General features: G+C 44.3%; 1 protein-coding gene across 1 annotated transcript; it reads right to left on the reverse strand.

Annotated features, from left to right (window-relative positions):
• Positions 1 to 625: 625 nt before the first annotated feature.
• UNG (uracil DNA glycosylase) lies at positions 626 to 13,162 on the reverse strand. The gene is made up of 7 exons (XM_007954980.2): positions 13,025 to 13,162; positions 12,232 to 12,438; positions 10,970 to 11,065; positions 7,685 to 7,782; positions 6,913 to 7,001; positions 4,842 to 5,020; positions 626 to 766 (listed from the first exon to the last, which is right to left on the reverse strand). Exons 1-7 carry the CDS (start codon positions 13,160 to 13,162, stop codon positions 626 to 628), a joined length of 948 nt encoding a protein of 315 aa, XP_007953171.1.
• Between the last annotated feature and the right edge of the window lie 3,730 nt (positions 13,163 to 16,892).

The following is a 16,892-nucleotide window of genomic DNA, read 5'->3' on the forward strand; positions in this document are numbered from 1 at the left end:
TGCTCAATAACATGCCCCACACACACACTTCTCTTAGCCTGTGTCTACCTCACACCCATTCCTTACGAATTTTCACCCATTACAATGAGTTTTATACCAATTGCTGGACCAGATTTCCTGCAACTTGCAAATGTTCTATTTCCTGCAGGAAATGAGTGAGGTCAGTGTCTCCAGCTGAGACTGAAATGCCTGGATGGGCACAAGGGGCCATCCTAATAAAAACACCCAACACCTTCTAATAAAGCCTATCCTACCAGGTAAAAGTAAGTAGCAGCAGGAGCCAAGCCATTGGCTATACCCAAAAGGTGTGTGTCTCCTCCCTTTACCTATAAAGGTGAGGGAGGCAAGGGAAGCAAAAGGACTGTCTTTGGAGAAACTCACCGACAGTATTTTCTTGGTCAGCGCCACACTGCAAAGAAAGCTCAAGGCCACATGGGCAGTCTTTGCTCTGTTTCTGATGGAAAAATAGCTGTTTCTAGACAGCCTGGCTCAGTGCTGCTTTATAGAAGCAGTTCCCCTTATGCAGGGTACTTGAAAGCTACTAGGGAAATTATGTTTCGAACTGGACATCAAACCAATTCTCCAACCACCAGAAACCACCAGTGTAGACCACCCTCTGCTCAGGTCACAGATCCTTCCAGTTGATGGGCTTCTTGCCAGACTTCTGCAGCAGCTCATTGGTTTTAGAAAAATGCCTACATCCAAAGAACCCTCGATACACTGACAACGGAGAAGGATGGGCAGTCTGTAACACGTGGTGCCGCTTCTGAAAGAGATCCAGGTGAACAAGAGAATAAAGCATGGCGTTCGGGTGGCTTCTAAGAATACAGCTGCACTCTAGAAGATTGCTGTTCACTTCCCTTTTGAACTCTAAATTCGCCCATTTTCCAGTTTATTTCCCTTCAGCAATTATACTACACAAACCCATTCACTCACTCATCATTCATTGCAGAGAACCTACCTTTGCTAGGCTCGCAGCGAGCCAACAGAACAAGCCTCAGCCCTTGATTTGGCAAAAACTATCTGTCTCTTAGGAACTCTGGTGGCATACTGCCTAAGGCACTTGACTGCTAACCAGAAGGCTGGCAGTTCAAACCCACCAACCACTCCTCGGAAGGAAGGTTGGGCAATCTACTTCCGTAGTGATACTGCCTTGGCAACCCAAGGAGGGGTTGCTATGAGTCAGGGCCAACTCAACGGCACGTAACAACAACAATCTGTCTCTTAAAGTGCCTCTACTCACAGCCCAGTAGTTCCACACCTAAGAATGTATTTGCCAAACCATACCACAACGCATAACCAACACTAAGGTATCCATATTAAGAGGTTCACTATAGCCCTGCTTGTATTAGCTACAGTCTTATATGAATCCATCATTATGGAATTGGCTAAGAATATTTTTCTAACATTCTTAACATAGAACACCATTCAGCTGCTAGAGCAAGGTCAAGCTACGTGGGCTGACATAGGAAGACCTCCAGAATATGTCAAATGAGATAAAAAAAATATGGCATAGTGATTCCTTCAGAATAAATAAAAGGAATTAAGTGATAAATGCATTAAAAACACTCTTTTGAAAAAATGAGAAACTATTCAGTTCCTAAAAAAGGAAAGGAAAGTGGAAGGCATTTACTTTCCATTTTACACCACTCTACATATTATTTGAAGGAGCCCTGGTGGCACAATGATTAAGTGCTTGGCCACTAACCCAAAGGCTGGCAATCTGAACCAACTTGTTGGAGAAAGCTGTGGCAGCTACTCCCATAAAGATTACAGCCTCAGAAACCCTGTGGGGCAGTCTACTCTGTCCTATAGGGTCACTAAGAGTCAGAACACACTCAATGGCAACAGGCTTTATATTGTTAGAGGGGATACTGGTAGTTCAGGGATAATTCTCGCCTTCCATGCAGACCTGAGTTTAATCACGGTCAACGCACCTCATGTACAGCCACCACCTGTCCACAAGTGGATGATGCTAAACGTTATTTCAGTGGAGCTTCCACACTAAGAGGACTAGGAAGCAAGACCTGGTGATCTAGATTCAAAATACTAGCAACAAAAACCCTATGGATCACGATGGTCTGATCTGCAAGCTATCTTCATGGTGCAGACCGTTCCATTGTATACAGGGTTCCCAAGAGTCAGGGGCCGACTCCATGGCAACTAACAACATACTGTTTGAATGGTCTCATCCCCAAAATGGATTATAAATGTCAACTGCAGTTGTTTGAACAGGAAGATGACACACCATTGTTTCCTCTTTTATTCTTTTCTGCATTTAAATAAAACAACCAACAAAATAAAGTATTTTAAAAAGTCCTGCCTTTGGGCATTTTCAGGGCAGTGTATACTATTCTGTTTGACATATGACATGAAGCCTTGGTCAAAACCCATAGGATTGTACAACACAAAAAGTGAACCCTACTGTCAACTATGGATTTGTTAATATAGTAAAATCTGCAAAAGCCAGAACCCATATAAGGTGGAAACCTGTCAGAGAAGGAAAACCCAAGTTGTTGTTGTTGTTGTTGTTTGCCATCGAGTCGGCCCCGACGCATAGCGACCCCTCCTTGGGTTCCCGAGGCAGTTATCACTACGGAAGTAGGATTGCCCAACCTTCCTTCCGAGGAGTGGCTGGTGGGTTTGAACCGCCAGCCTCCTGGTTAGCAGTCAAGTGCCTTTAGGCACTATGCTACCAGAACCCAAGTATTTTCCATTAAAATGAGCAATAAAGAAATGTTAAGACTGCACCCTGTCGAAAATGGAAAACTTGTGAGGTGGCGTCCACAGGTTTCACTATAATAACCTATCAATATGGGGTCATCAGTTATAACAAATATACCACAAAAATGCAAGAAATTACAAATGCTGCCTTCTAAGAGCTGAGTCCAGGAGGAGGGAATAACTAAAGTGAGGAGGTCCAATGTAGTTAGAGCACAGAGTTTGGAGCTAATGCCTCAGTCCAAGTCCCAGCTCTGCTACTTGGTAGTTGTTAACCGTGGGATGATCCTGAGCCTCTCTCTCTAAGTTGCCATTTTTCACCTGTTAACAGGGAATAACAATAGTACCTAGCTTACAAAATACCATGAAAAATCATTGAGGCTAAAGCGTACAGGGTATGAGAAGCTTATCCACATCTGGCAAGGAATAGAAGCCTCTGTAAATGTTGGCTGTGCTACACTTTGAAGGTGAGTGAACCTCTGGGAATTGCAGAAACTTTGCACTGTGGGCAGAGGAAGCAGGATGTGCAAAGCGGGGTGCAGACAAGGAAACACTGGAGTTGCAGGGAGAGGCAGACAGGGGCCAGCACCAAGACACCATCTTGTCAGCCAAAGCTAAGGTCTTCAACTGCTTCCAAAGCCATTATGGATTTCAACAGAGAAGTGACATGTTCAGATTTGCTTCTCAGCCTCTAAGAACTGACCTGTTGTTAGGCGCCTGTGAGTTGATTTTCAACTCATGGTTATCCCAAGTGACCGAGAAGAACTGCCCTATAGCTTTTTGGGCTGTAATATTTTACGGGAGTAGATTAGCAGGTCTTTCTCTTGCTGAGCTACTGGGTGGGTATGAACCACCAGGCTCCTCAATGGGCTAGACTGGGGAAAATGGGGAGCAGTGGAACCAAGAGTAGACGCCAGGCCAGAACAGATGAGCGTGAATCAAAACTGAGGTGTTCCGGTGGAGAGGTGGGACAAATCTGAGACCACAGGGAGAAGGAAGAACATAGATATACAATTAGATATGGGGAAGGGGGAGAGGTCAAGGATGAGATCAAATTTCCAGCCTAAATGATTGGTGCATAGTGGTACTTTCTAATCATTGGAGAATAAAATAAAACAAACCAAACTCATGCTGTTGAGTCGGATCTGACTTATAGCGATCCCTCCTTGGATTTCCCAAGCATTATCACTACAGAAGTAGGTTGCCCAACCTTTCTTCCCAGGACTGGCTGGTAGGTTTGAACTGCCAGCCTTCTTTCTGGTCAGCAGTCAAATGCCTTAGGCACTACGCCACCAGAGAGCTCCTTCATTGGGGAATATACAGGAGCAAATTTAGTAAGAAATAGAGGAGGAAAGGAGAATTTAGCTTGAAACATGTTGAAGTTAATATAAATGGTTACAGCATCTGGCTGCTAACCAAAAGTCAGAGGCTTGAACCCACCAGTCTCTTCGTAGGAGAAAGATGAGGCAATCTGCTTCTATAAAGATTTGTAGCCTTAGAAACCTGATAGGGCAGTTCTACTCAGTCCTATAGGCTCACCGTAAGTTGGAATCAACTGGATGGCAATGGGAATGGCCTACTTCTGTGGCTTTAGTACTTAAAGCTAAGCTAATAGATCTGCTGATTGTAAACCTCCCTAAAACACAGAGATTAGACATTACTCTCATCTGCACTTCTTAATCAGATCTTAGCAACTTGTGCAAGTCTTCATGCAAGAGTTTATTTGTTTTTCCTTAAGAAAAGTGAAAGAGCCTGAAAAGATCTTGTTCATTCATATAAAACCTTTGTAGACTCTACCACTGGCTTTGACTCCTGCATATTCACCTGCTGAAAGACTACATGCAGCACACACCCACACACCTACCCAGCTGAGCAGAAACTGCTCAGCATGGTGCTTAAGAACACAGAATCTGAAGCTCTCCAGGTCTGTGCTCTGATCTTGGCTCCACCATTTACTGCCACTTTGGGCAAATGACTTCATCTCTGTAAGCCTCAAGTTTAACAGTCTTCCGGGAAACTCAGACTCATTTTATGACGTGGATTTTCCAGGACTGCTTGGCAATGATTCCTAGAATTCTCTTAACTGATTTAATGTGATATAAAAAACAAACAAACCATACCCTATCAATGGCACTGCCTTTCTTCTGCGCGTAAGAGCCCCAGAGTAAGAAGACAAGGCCATTCGAGTTCTGATTTAGCCAAGACACAACTGCATCGGTAAACTGCTCCCAGCCTCTTTCTTTGTGAGAATTGGCTTGATGTGCTCGAACAGTGAGGACAGCGTTGAGTAGGAGAACACCTACGAACAAACACCAAAGAAGTAAGTCAAAAGCAGGCTACAGCAGATCAGCTCAGACAGCCAGCATGGGTGTCCCACACATGATGAAACCACTCACGTGACGGACTACAGTGCAGCAGCCTGGAATTAGGTCATGAACAAAGTATCACAACGTAAACAGTGGTTAGCTCTGGGTGCTAAGATTAGAGGACCTTTTATTTTGATCTCTGCCCTTTCTGCAACTTCCAAATGAACACTCATTATCATTCTTGTCACAAAGAATTGCTTTTAAAAATATCCTAGATGACATTAGGAGCTCTGGTAGCATAGTGCCAAGGCACTTGACTGCTAACCAGGAGGCTGGCGGTTCAAACCCACCAGGCACTCCTCAGAAGGAAAGTTGGGCAATCCTACTTCCGTAGTGATAACTGCCTCGGAAACCCAAGGAGGGGTCGCTAGGAGTTGGGGCCGACTCAATGGCAAACAACAACAACAACAGATGACATTAAATAACCCTAAAAAAATATAGGGAGAGACAGAACTCAATGGGACCACCTTATTTTTCTCAGTCTCACAAGATTTTTGCCTTTGACAGGGTAGTCTTACCACTTTTGTTAGTTTTAGTACAAAATAAAAATTTTGAGTTTTCCTTCTCTGACAGGCTTCCCCCTTTCACAGGTTTTACTAACAAGTAGGCCAAAAATTTTACTGAAACAAAAATCAAACTGCAAAAAACAACCGAAGATACTGGACACATTGAGACTAGGGGAATCCCCAAGACAGCTTCCCTGAGATACTCTTTAGACCCTGAAGAGAAGTCATTTTTTATCTAAATGGCAGGTTAGTTCAAAGAGTAAAAAGTATCACCCTTGAGCACTATGCTATCTAAAAAAATTATCTATATGAGACCAAACTGACATTTACTCTAATGCATAGACGAGAAGATTGGGGGAAGTGAGACTAATTTGATAGGAACAAAACTAGAATAGAAATAAAGAGCATGTTGACACAATGTGAAGAGTGTAACAAATATCACCAAATATGACATAAAGAAACTGTTGCATGGGAGCGTGCTTTGCTTATTTTTACCAAAAATACAGTATTAATCAAACGAAAAGAAACAACCAAAGAATTAATACTTTCCTTATTTTAACTACATAAAGACAGTTGATTATTATAAGAAAAAGAAATAGAGTAAAAAATCCCCTGTAGGTAGACATTAAATACACATACACAACCCACGTGTAGAAGAGTGAGGCTAGCTTTTATTCAAAACTTTGAATATTTGATCAAATTTAAAATATTAATAAAATAATAATAAAGAACACAGTTTTCTCTTTCAGATTATGGTTACAACATAAAAGAAAATATTGGCTACAGGCTAAACAATTTTTTTTTTCTTTTTGACTTACACAAATTAACCGTTTTCTTTTTATGGCTCTCTTTTAAATACAAACAAGCAGGACAGAAAGCAGAAGCCTGTTGAAATTAATCCATATACATCTGAATACCATAGAGAGGAGCTCTGGCGGCGTAGTGCCTAAGGCACTTGACAACTAACCAGAAGGCTGGCAGTTCAAACCCACCAGCCACTCCTCAGAAGGAAGGTTGGGCAATCTACTTCCGTAGTGATACAGCCTCAGAAACCCAAAGAGGGTCGCTGTGAGTCGGGTCTGACTTGACGGCAGTGAGTTTGGTATACCATAGACTGCCAGAAGAACAATCTTAGAGAAATAAAACCAGAATGTTCCTTAGAAGCAAGGATGGCAAAGGCTTCAACCTGTTTACTTTTGACACATCCAATTACTAGAAAAGGACATCGTGGTTGGTAGAGTCAGCAAAAATGAGGGATACCCATAATGAGGTGGGTTGACACAACACCTGCAGGAGTAAACTCAAACTTGGTTGATTACCTTGTTTGGCCCACCCAGACAGATCTCCATGACCAGGATGAACAAAACCATCTATATCTGTAGACAGCTCTTTATAAATGTTTTCCAAACTAAAGCCAGATGAAAAAAAAAAAAGAAAGAATCTTAAGTATAGTTCTGAAATTCCAGCAACCACCAATATACCTGCGAAAAAGTTAGAAATAATGAAATCCAGCCAGCACAGGTCAAATGCAAAATTATTTGGAACCCTGTTCAGAGGATTGCAGAGTTCTTAAGAAATAAGGTAAATACTGCCACTTTATCTGATTATTCAATCTGCCCAAGACTTTACTTTGGTCTCATATTTTGATTTAAAGCATAGCATTTTGGAACAACCTAAGTAAATCAGCCCAGCAGCTACAATCTCTTTGGCAAATGATGCTTAGTTTTATATTTGATATTTATATAGTATGTATATTTTTATATATTGAATATAAAATCCTTCAAAGTAGTGATTCTTAACTTGGGGTGATTTTGGACCCCAGGGGGCAATGGGCAGTGCCTGGAGACATTTTTGGTTGTCGTAACCGGGGAGAAGGGAGGTTGCTATCAGCATCTAGTGGCAAGGATGTTGCTAAACATCCTGCAATGCACAACACAGCCCCTGACAAAAATCTGGCCTAAAGTTATCAACAGGGTGAGACTGGGGAACCTGGCTCCAAAGCCTACTGGGAGTCTTCCCAATAGTCACACCTGTAATACACATCTAAAAGCAGTCATGATTGAACCTGAGCCAGCTATAGAGCAATTGTACCTGGGTGGAGGTGGCACAGGTCTTTGAACACTAAAGCAGAGCCCATGAGCTTGGTTAGGTCCATGATATGGATCCTGTCCCAGGATGACAACCTTCACCTGTGAACACCAAGTGGCAAGAAGTTAACAATACTATAGTTTGGGCAAGGGAGGTGTGGTGGCACAGTGGTTAAAGCATTCAGCTGCTAACCAAAAGGTCAGCATTGTGAACCCACCTACTGCTCCACAGGAGAAAGATGAGGTTTGTTTGCTTTCGTAAAGATTTAGTCTTGGAAATCCTATGGCAGTTCTACTCTGTCCTGTAGGGGCACTATGAGTCAGAACTGACCTGACGGCAGTAGGTTGTTTTGTTTTTAAATAGTGCATGCAGTCTAAATAAACACCTGGCTGACAAGAAGTCAGACAAGGAGCCAGTGGCACAGTGGTTAAGCACTTGGCTGCTAACTGAAAAGTCAGCGGTTTAAATGCACCAGCCACTCTGTGGGAGAAAGATGTGGGTACAACCTTGGAAACCCTCTGGGCAGTTCTACTTTGTCCTATAGGGTTTGCTATGAGTTGTAATTAACTTGAGGGCAGTGGATTTGGAGGTTTAATTGGTAACATATACAAAGGAACACAACAGTGAGAAGGCAACCCTCTACTGCCCCAACTGAGAACCCCAAGAAGGAAGTAACATCTTTGACACCACTGCTTGCCATTACCAAACGATCTTACATTAGCAGTCGCCCTGCCTCTCTGCCCCAACTCCTTCTCTGATGGATTTTTATAACAAGCTGGCTTTGCTTTCATGCTCATTTTTCAAATCACCTAATGCACCTTTGTAAACATCAAAGGTATCTGGTGTTTCAAAGACCAAAGTAAATACAAGTGCAGCCATCCAGAAACATCAAGAAATTAGTTATCTCCCAGTCAGCCCTATCCCAAACCAATTTCCCCATTTTAAATTACCCGTATATTTGGGGTTATTGGACTCATTCATTACTTTACATTTTATATTTTTCATATCATACATTTTGGGCATCTTTCAAGATAATAGAGAACTTAATCAGTGATGGGCAGCTAGCTTGTTTCCAAATTATTTCCATCACATAAAATATTGCTTTTTATTTCTATGGACTAGACTCTTAATCGTGGAGTTGCTAATCAAATAAGGTTATATTAAATTTTCATAGGTATTACCAAATCACTTTTCAATGCAGTGAAGCATTTCAAATTCCCTACTAGAGACACGAGGACACCTGTTCCCCTACCATCTCTAATGGATGAAACCTCAAGGGAAGGAGGCCAAGCAAATGGGCCATAGGAGGAGGCAGCAGATACAGTGACAGGGAATGAGGTCACAGGAGGTACTGAAATAAGATGGCTAATTCTTTCATCCAGTGCCCACCCACCTCTTCTTCTTTCTCATGCTTCTGTCCCTGGTGATCCTACTTAGTATCTTCCTCCACAGCTGACATATTTTTTATCTTTCAAAATTCCAGATTCAAATGTTCCTATCCCTCTACGCCTTCCCTAAGGGCTCACTGTCCCCAGTGTACTCTCCATAGGGAAGTAACCTGCCCCAGGAGGGATCCTTTTGCAGCCACGGCTCTGTTTCTGGATGAGTGGCCTTCGTTATGCAAGCTACTTAACCACCCCAAGCAAAGGAGCCTTGCTGGCCCATCCGTAACTCAGACTCCAGGCTTAAAGCTGTTTCGTATAGTTCACTGGTATTCAGAACAGAATTTAACACTCAAACAAAAGAGCAAACTAATTTCAAAACCAGGAACTATAGTCAAAGTTTTTGCTTTAAGATGCAAATTATGAAATTCACTAAGTGTTAGGCGTGGCTGTCTTATCAAGATGATTCATTCACCCATTTCATTTCTATTGGTTTAACAGACATTTAGTAGTTACAGGATTCCTGCCTTCAGCTTACAAATGTTGTTGTTGTTATGTGCCCTCATAGGGGCCCCTCCTTGGGTTTCTGAGGCAGTATCACCACAGAAGTAGATTTCCCCATCTTCCTTCCAAAGAGTGGCTGGTGGGTTTGAACTGCCAGCCTTCTGGTTAGCAGTCAAGTGCCTTAGGCACTATGTTACCAGAGCTCCTTACAAATGGGAATGGAAAAGAATAACAAAACCCAAATCTTCCAATGAGCAGATACTGAACACACTGTGGGAGTTTAGCCGGATAACAAGGTCATGGGCAACAGGCTTCAAGGAGGTGCTATAGATGGACCCAGTAACTTGATTTTCAAGACAGAAATGAGGACTGCACTACACACACTGTTGCACTCCAAGATGGAGAGAAGGGAAGTACAGGTAAGACAGGGATATAGGACATGGACACATTTATGGAGGGTCTTGCATGTTTAGTCCCTTCAGTTTACAGTGCAAAGCCAGAGACAAACTCATGAAGAGGAGACTGATGTGAGTGGAGCCACTAATCAGAAGCATTTGTGTAAGATGAACTAAACCAAAGGGATTGTCCAGGCCCTAAGTCAAAAGCTTCAAAGGGTCAATTACAAAGACAGTGTGATCAGACAGAATACTGAGCTAGAAGTCAAGGTGGTGCTGATTACACAAAAAACCAAAACAGCTGCCCTTGATTCCAATTTATGGCAACCCTATGTGTGCAGAGCAGAACTGTGTTCCAAAGGGCTTTCTAAGCTATGACATCCACAGACCACCAGACTTGTCTTCTGAGGTGCCTCTGGGTGGATTCAAACCACCAAACTTTTGGTTATTAGCTCAGTGCTTAACCATTCGGGCCACCCAGTGACTCACCCGCACTCTGAAACTTTTACTGAATAGTTTGAGTATTGGCCCTGGTACCGTCAACTAAGAGTCATACAGCCGGAATGACTACTTCATGCCTCAGTTTCTTCTCTCATACCACAGTGACACTTCATAATGACTAGGGGGTTGGCCTCAAGATCAAATAAAATACCAGAAATGATGGCTTAAAATATATACTCCTAAAAACAAAAAACTCAAAAGTGAAAATGTTCAATTCGGAGTTTGGTATGCAACAAATAAAGATTTCATAAACAGATTCTTAAAAAAGAAATGAGAGCTACAGACACATGATCCACGCATACATTTTTTTCTCCCCCTTTCTTTTGGCTGCATTGAGCAGCACATAGTAAAGTTAAAAAGTACGGCTAAAATACAGTCAGTCAAACCTCATGTTTTTATTTATTACTGAATTATGGGCAGTGGCTGAACTACATTGTAACTAATTAAGAAATATTATTTGATTTCCTCCCCTCTGTTAATAAGATTAATCACTTTCTTGTACTTACATCTTTTACATCACACATCTGGGTCCATGTGAAGACTTGGTGTGGGGGTGGATAAACAGTGTAATGTTTTCTTTCTTCTGAAACAAATCCCATTAGCTGATTTAAAGATAAATTAGACTTAAAATCAGATTCTCACTGGAAGCATAAGAATTAGTCAAGTTCTGCATGCAAATCCTTTTAAAGGTAACAGTTGCCTCTCCTCAAAGTTGTTCAATCACTTCAATACCCTCTCCTTTCTTTCTTCAAAAGGAGCTCTGGTAGCATAGTGGTCAAAGCTTCTGGCTGCTAACCAAGAAGTTGGCAGTTGGAATCCACCAGCTGCTCCTTCGGTAAGACTGATGTGGCAGGCTGCTTCCTTAAAGATTTGACCTTAAAAATCAACTCGGTGGCAGCGGGTTGGGTTGGTTGGCTTTATTTCTTCAAGGTGGTGCAGTGGTTAAAGTGCTTAGCCGCAAATCAAAAGGTCAAAAGATCAAACCCACGAGCTGCTCCCCTGGGATGATATGGCAGTCTGCTTCTTTAAAGATTTATAGCCTTGAAAACCCTATGGGGCAGTTCTACTCACAGAGTCAAAATATAATCGACAACAGTGGGTTTGGACTTGTTTTTTCTTTTTCTAGCCAGATCAAGCTTGATTTCCCCAGCAGCTTTAATTCCTTATTAATGTCTTTTTTTTTTGTAACCCCGTGCATGCAGAGTAGGACTGCTCCATAGAGTTTCAGAAGCAGATTACCAGGCAGGTAGGTTTAAACCATCAACCTTTCAGTTAGTAGTCCAGCACTTAACCTTACCTGTCTGTATCACCCACGGACCACTGATATCCTGTTGATGTGTTGTGTGTGGTGGAGCCGATTTGGACTCATATGGACACTACAAGGCAGAGTGGAACTGCCCCACCGGGTTATCTTAGCTGTAATCTTTACAGAAGCAGATTGTCGTATCTTTCTTCCACAGACCATCTGGGTAGGCTCGAACTGCCCACCCTTTTGGTTTCCCCCACCTTTTTGGTTTCCAGCCGAGCGCTTAACCATTGCCACCAGGCCCCTTTGATATAAATACATAATGATCCATAAATACTACACATGGGAAGACCTCACACACCACGCCTTCATTTCACTCCTTGAGCGTGGGGATATTTAACGGCGGGAATATTTGAGACTACAAAGGCAGGAACACAATACCCGCGGACTTAACCTGCTACCTAATAAGACAGTCAGCAGCCTCCACTGGCAACGTCCCAGAAGGTAACTCTCCACATTTACCTTTATAAAATACGGTTTCCCAAACTCCCCGCTGAGCTGCTGCTTCCAGCTCTCCCCAAAGCCCACGGGCACGTTGCGGGCAGCGAGCCTGAGCAGGGCGGCGGCCTTGTTTCTCTGGATCCGCACCAGCTGTTCCGGGCTCAGCGGCGATGACGGCGGCGTGCCCGGTCCGTCCTGCTCGGCCCGGGCCTTCTTAGCGGGGCTGGCCTGCAAGTGGAGCCCGCAGAAGAGGGTCAAGAGCTGCAGCGGCCCCTTTCCGGCCGCCCGCAGGTCCCGGCCCCAACTCAAGGGCCGTTTGCAGAAGATGCCCATTTTCGGGGGCTTTCAGCTCTGGGACCACAAGGCCGTAATTAGTTCAGGGCCAGCAGGCCGCTGCCCGAATTGGTAAGTCTGAGACTAAAACCGGAGGGTAAGGGAGGAAGCCTCCGCCCTGCTCCACAGGACCCGCCACTTTACGTCCCCACGCGGCCTTTTCGCGGCAAAAACCCTCCCCTGGGGCTTCCGCCTCCTCCCTCATCCGATTGGACGACGGAACAGGCAGAGCAGGCTGGTGGCGCACTGATTGGCGCTTTGGGCCTCGAGGCTCGTCCCCCATTGGCTGCTCCCTCAGCATGGCTGCCGGTGAGGGCCGAGGCGGCTGTTTTGAACACGTGAAGGCTGTTTTCAACTCGGGACCCCAGTTTGCAGTGAGCCACAAGTTACTGCATCCCCTCGGTCGCGCGTGGCCCACCGCCAGAAGCCACTGCCTGGACTCAGGCTCCCAACCCCACAAGCTCTCCCCGCCGCGCCTCACCGCCACATCCCGGTTCTCCTCAGCTATAGCTGCAGCCGCTATGCTGGTCCCCGGGTCGGCCGGCTCGGGGCTGTGTGCACGTCGCTTCCCAGCAGGGCTCGGGGAGAAAAAGGAGTAGAGAGTCTTTTGGCCGATCATCCCGGAGCCGAGGAGAGAGCGAGCAAGTGCCGCCCCGGGGACCCACGAATTTCTTGCCGCCGCCAGCGGTGGTCAGCATTTGGCGCCAAGCAGCCTGCGCATGCTCCGACTAGGGGCTTTGCTGGGGGGCGGGGGGCGGCGAAGGGCCAAATGCGCGTGTGCAGGAGAGGCTTCTGGGCGATGGGTGGGGTTTGGAATAGCCCTTGGGGGCCTGGATGAGGGCTGGGTTCTCTCCATTCATTCCCTCGTTCATTCATTGTATTTATTCATCATTCTTCTGCCTTTTGGGCCAGTCTCTCCACCTCGCAGCTGTAAAATGATTAAAATACCTACCCTATCGGACTCGACGGCACATAACAACAACAACAACAACATCGGGTTGTTGTAGGAGTAAACTTAAGCATAATAATATTTACTGAGTATGTACATTGTTTCATCATCCAATTTTCAAAACCCATTTTACAGATGACAAACTAAGGCTTTGTGTGGCAAGCCTTTTGCCCAGGGTCGCTTCGCTAGCCTAATTGATACGGTCGGAGGAGACTTTGGGGTCACGGAGGTTAAATCTCAAACTATGCATCCTTCAAATGGCACCACGTACACCAATACACCTGAATTTTTCTCTTTCCCTCCCATCCAAACTATTAGCATGTCCTCTTGCTTCTATCGCAAAATAAACCCTAAATTCAACTGAGGCTTTTTGGTAGCTGTAACTCCAGCTTGTCTCTTCTTTCTTACACTGTAGGACAATCTATAAATTCAAACCCTCCTGTGGCTTCCAAATAGGCTTCAAATAAAACCCGAGCTTCTTACACCCCCTCCCCCCCTCCCTAAGGCACTGTGTAGTTCCTGGTTTTCCCCTCTCTGACATAGCTCCAAGTGCATGACTCTTCACACATTGGCTGTCCACCTACAGCTTGTCCCTCATTTGGCCTTCACACGCTTGCACACACTGTCCCCCTTCCTGGAAAACTTCCAGTCTCAGCTGAGGACCCTTCTTCAGAGAAGCCTTCTCCTCTACTACCTTGTTGTTGTTGTTGTTATATGCCGTCGAGTCAAACCCGACTCATAGCGACCCCTCCTTGGGTTTCCGAGGCAGTATCACTATGGAAGTAGATTGCCCAACCTTCCTTTCGAGGATTGGCTTGTGGGTTTGAACCACCAGCCTTCTGGTTAGCAGTCAAGTGCTTTAGCCACTATGCTGCCCAAGCTTCTCCTCTACTACCTACTTACCTAGTTTCTTTCTCTCCTTGTTTATTGCCTGTCTCTACCTCTGAAGGGATCTCTGGTAGTGTAGAGCCTAAGGCACTTGACTGCTAACCAGAAGGCTGGTGGTTTAAAGCCATCAGCCACGTCCCGGAAGGAAGGTTGGGCAATCTACTTCCGTCAGGAGACCTCCTCGGAAACCCAAGGAGGGGTCAATATGAGTTGGATCTGACTCCATGGCAGTGCGTTTGGTTTTTAGTTTTGTTAGGTCTAACATGTAACCTTAACTGAGGGCTCCCAAGAAGAAAACAATGCTTAGCAGAGTAAAACTGTGCTCCGTTGAGGTTCTTTTTCCTTTAAATTTTCTCTATTTATTTTGTTGTTGTTGAGATTGTAGGTTTTTAATGGCTGATTTTTAAGAGACTTGAACCTCCAACCTTTTGGTTAGCAGCTGAGTGTGTTAACTGCTTGCACCGCATAATCCAAAATCATTTGCCCTTACATCCACTTTGGAAAACAGTTTGGCAGTTTATTTTCTCTCTCTCCCTCTCTCCCTCTCTTTCTCTCCCTCTCCCCCTCCCTCTTCTCTCTCTCTCTCTCTCTCCCTCTTCTCTCTCTCTCTCTCTCTCTCTGAAGTTAAACATGTACCTACCATGGGATCCTGCAGTCCCCTTCCTAGGTATTTACCCAAGTGAAATGAAAATCTATGTTCAGACAAAACCCTGTGCATGAATGTACATGTTGTTGTTGTTGTTAGGTGCCGTCGAGTCGTCTCCGACTCATAGCGACCCCATGCACAGCAGAACAAAACACCACCCGATCCCATGCCAGCTCCATGATCCCTGCTATACTTGAGCCCATTGTCACAGCCACCATGTCAATCCATCTCGTTGAAGGCCTTCCCCTCTTTCGTCAACTCTTCACCTTACCAAGCATGACATCCTTCTCCAGGGAATGGTCCCCTCTGACAACATGACCAAAGTAGGTGAGATGAAGTCTGGCCATCCTCGCTTTCAAGGAGCATCTCGGCCGCACTTCCTCCAGGACAGACCTGTTAGTTCTTTTGGCAGTCCATGGTACCTTCAGCATTCTTCACAACTCAAAAGCATCAACTCTTCTTCAGTTTTCCTTATTCACTGTCCAGCCTCGCATACGAGGCGATTGGAAATATCATGGCCTGTGTCAGGCGCACCTTAGTCCTCAAGGAAACATCTTTGCTCCTCAGCACTTGAAAGAGTTCCTTTGCAGCCGACCTGCCCAGTGCTACACGTCGTCTAATGTCCTGACTGCTGCTTCCATTGGCCTCGATTGTAGAACCAAGCAACGTGAATTCTTTGACAATCTCAATCTTTTCTCCTTTTATCGTGATGCTGCTTATTGGTCCAGTTGTGAGGATTTTTGTCTTCTTTATATTGAGATGTAATCCATACTGCAGACTATGTTCCTCAGTCTTCATCAGTAAGTGCCTCAAGTCATCCTCACTTGTACATAACAACTTTATTCTTTTTTTAAATATGATTCTATTTATTTTGTTGTTGTCATAAGGAATAAAACCACTCAGACCTCAAATGAAGAGTCAGAGACTGTATTTAGCATTTGGGAGATTTGGGAGTCAGAAACGATTAGCTCACATGGGTGTAAACATGGTGATTTCAAAGTGTAGGTCCTCAGCATGGAGGCATATAGGGCAAGAAGCTGAGAGATTACAATAAAATCATCAATTGGTTAGTTTTTTAGTGAGGTCACAAAAAGGAGGGTTAAAGATGCAGAGAAAGACTTTCATTGGACACAAGTGCTAAAGTGGCCACAAAGATTTACAATTATAGGATGTTTACAATGTATACTTTCTAGAACAGGTTATAAGAATATCTAGGCTCACCGAAATCACAATAAAAATTAAGAAGAAGAAGAAAAAAAGAATGTCTAGGTTGATGTAAGGAGCTCTGGTAGCATAGTGCCTAAGGCACTTGACTGCTAACCAGGAGGCTGGCGGTTCAAACCCACCAGCCACTCCTCGGAAGGAAGGTTGGGCAATCTATTTTCATAGTGAGACCTCCTCGGAAACCCAAGGAGGGGTCGCTATGAGTCGGGGCCGACTCGATGGCAAATAACAACAACAACAACAGGTTGATGTAAAACATTCTTTGGGGCCAGAGCTGGTAATAAGAATTAACACTAAGACTCTTTCTTTAGAAACTGTTTGCCTAAGTGAAACCATCTTGGTTGTCTGGGAAACTTTAGATAAGGCTGACTCCAAAATCCTTCCAAAACAATTCACTTTATAAAATTCTTGTTACAAGGAAATATTTCTTAGGCCTACTTTATATGAAAAAGACAACTGGGTCAAGATTCCCTTCCTTGGAGTGTATTTCTTTCACCTTTGACCACCAAGAGAAAACACTTTCTTAATTAACAGATGACTGAGAATATCTATGGGAGCTGTCACCAGGTCTGAGTTCTGGTGGACAGTCCAAGGGGCTATCTGAAATACCCAGCAGTTGGTGAGGTGGATGGTCTTGGCGAC

This window comes from Orycteropus afer, unplaced genomic scaffold, assembly GCF_000298275.1.
Source record: "Orycteropus afer afer isolate SDZICR_OR568_19922 unplaced genomic scaffold, OryAfe1.0 scaffold00487, whole genome shotgun sequence".
Lineage (NCBI taxonomy): Eukaryota > Metazoa > Chordata > Mammalia > Tubulidentata > Orycteropodidae > Orycteropus > Orycteropus afer.

Bases quoted from the DNA above. Each gene is read 5' to 3' on its own strand.
- UNG (XM_007954980.2), bottom strand. From the start codon at position 13,162: ATGATCGGCCAAAAGACTCTCTACTCCTTTTTCTCCCCGAGCCCTGCT. The intron at 11,066-12,231 runs GTAAATGTGGAG...TCTTTAAATCAG, and splicing joins GGAAACCGTATTTTATAAAG to CTAATGGGATTTGTTTCAGA. The intron at 7,002-7,684 runs GTACAATTGCTC...ATCTGGCTTTAG, and splicing joins CCTGTGCCACCTCCACCCAG to TTTGGAAAACATTTATAAAG.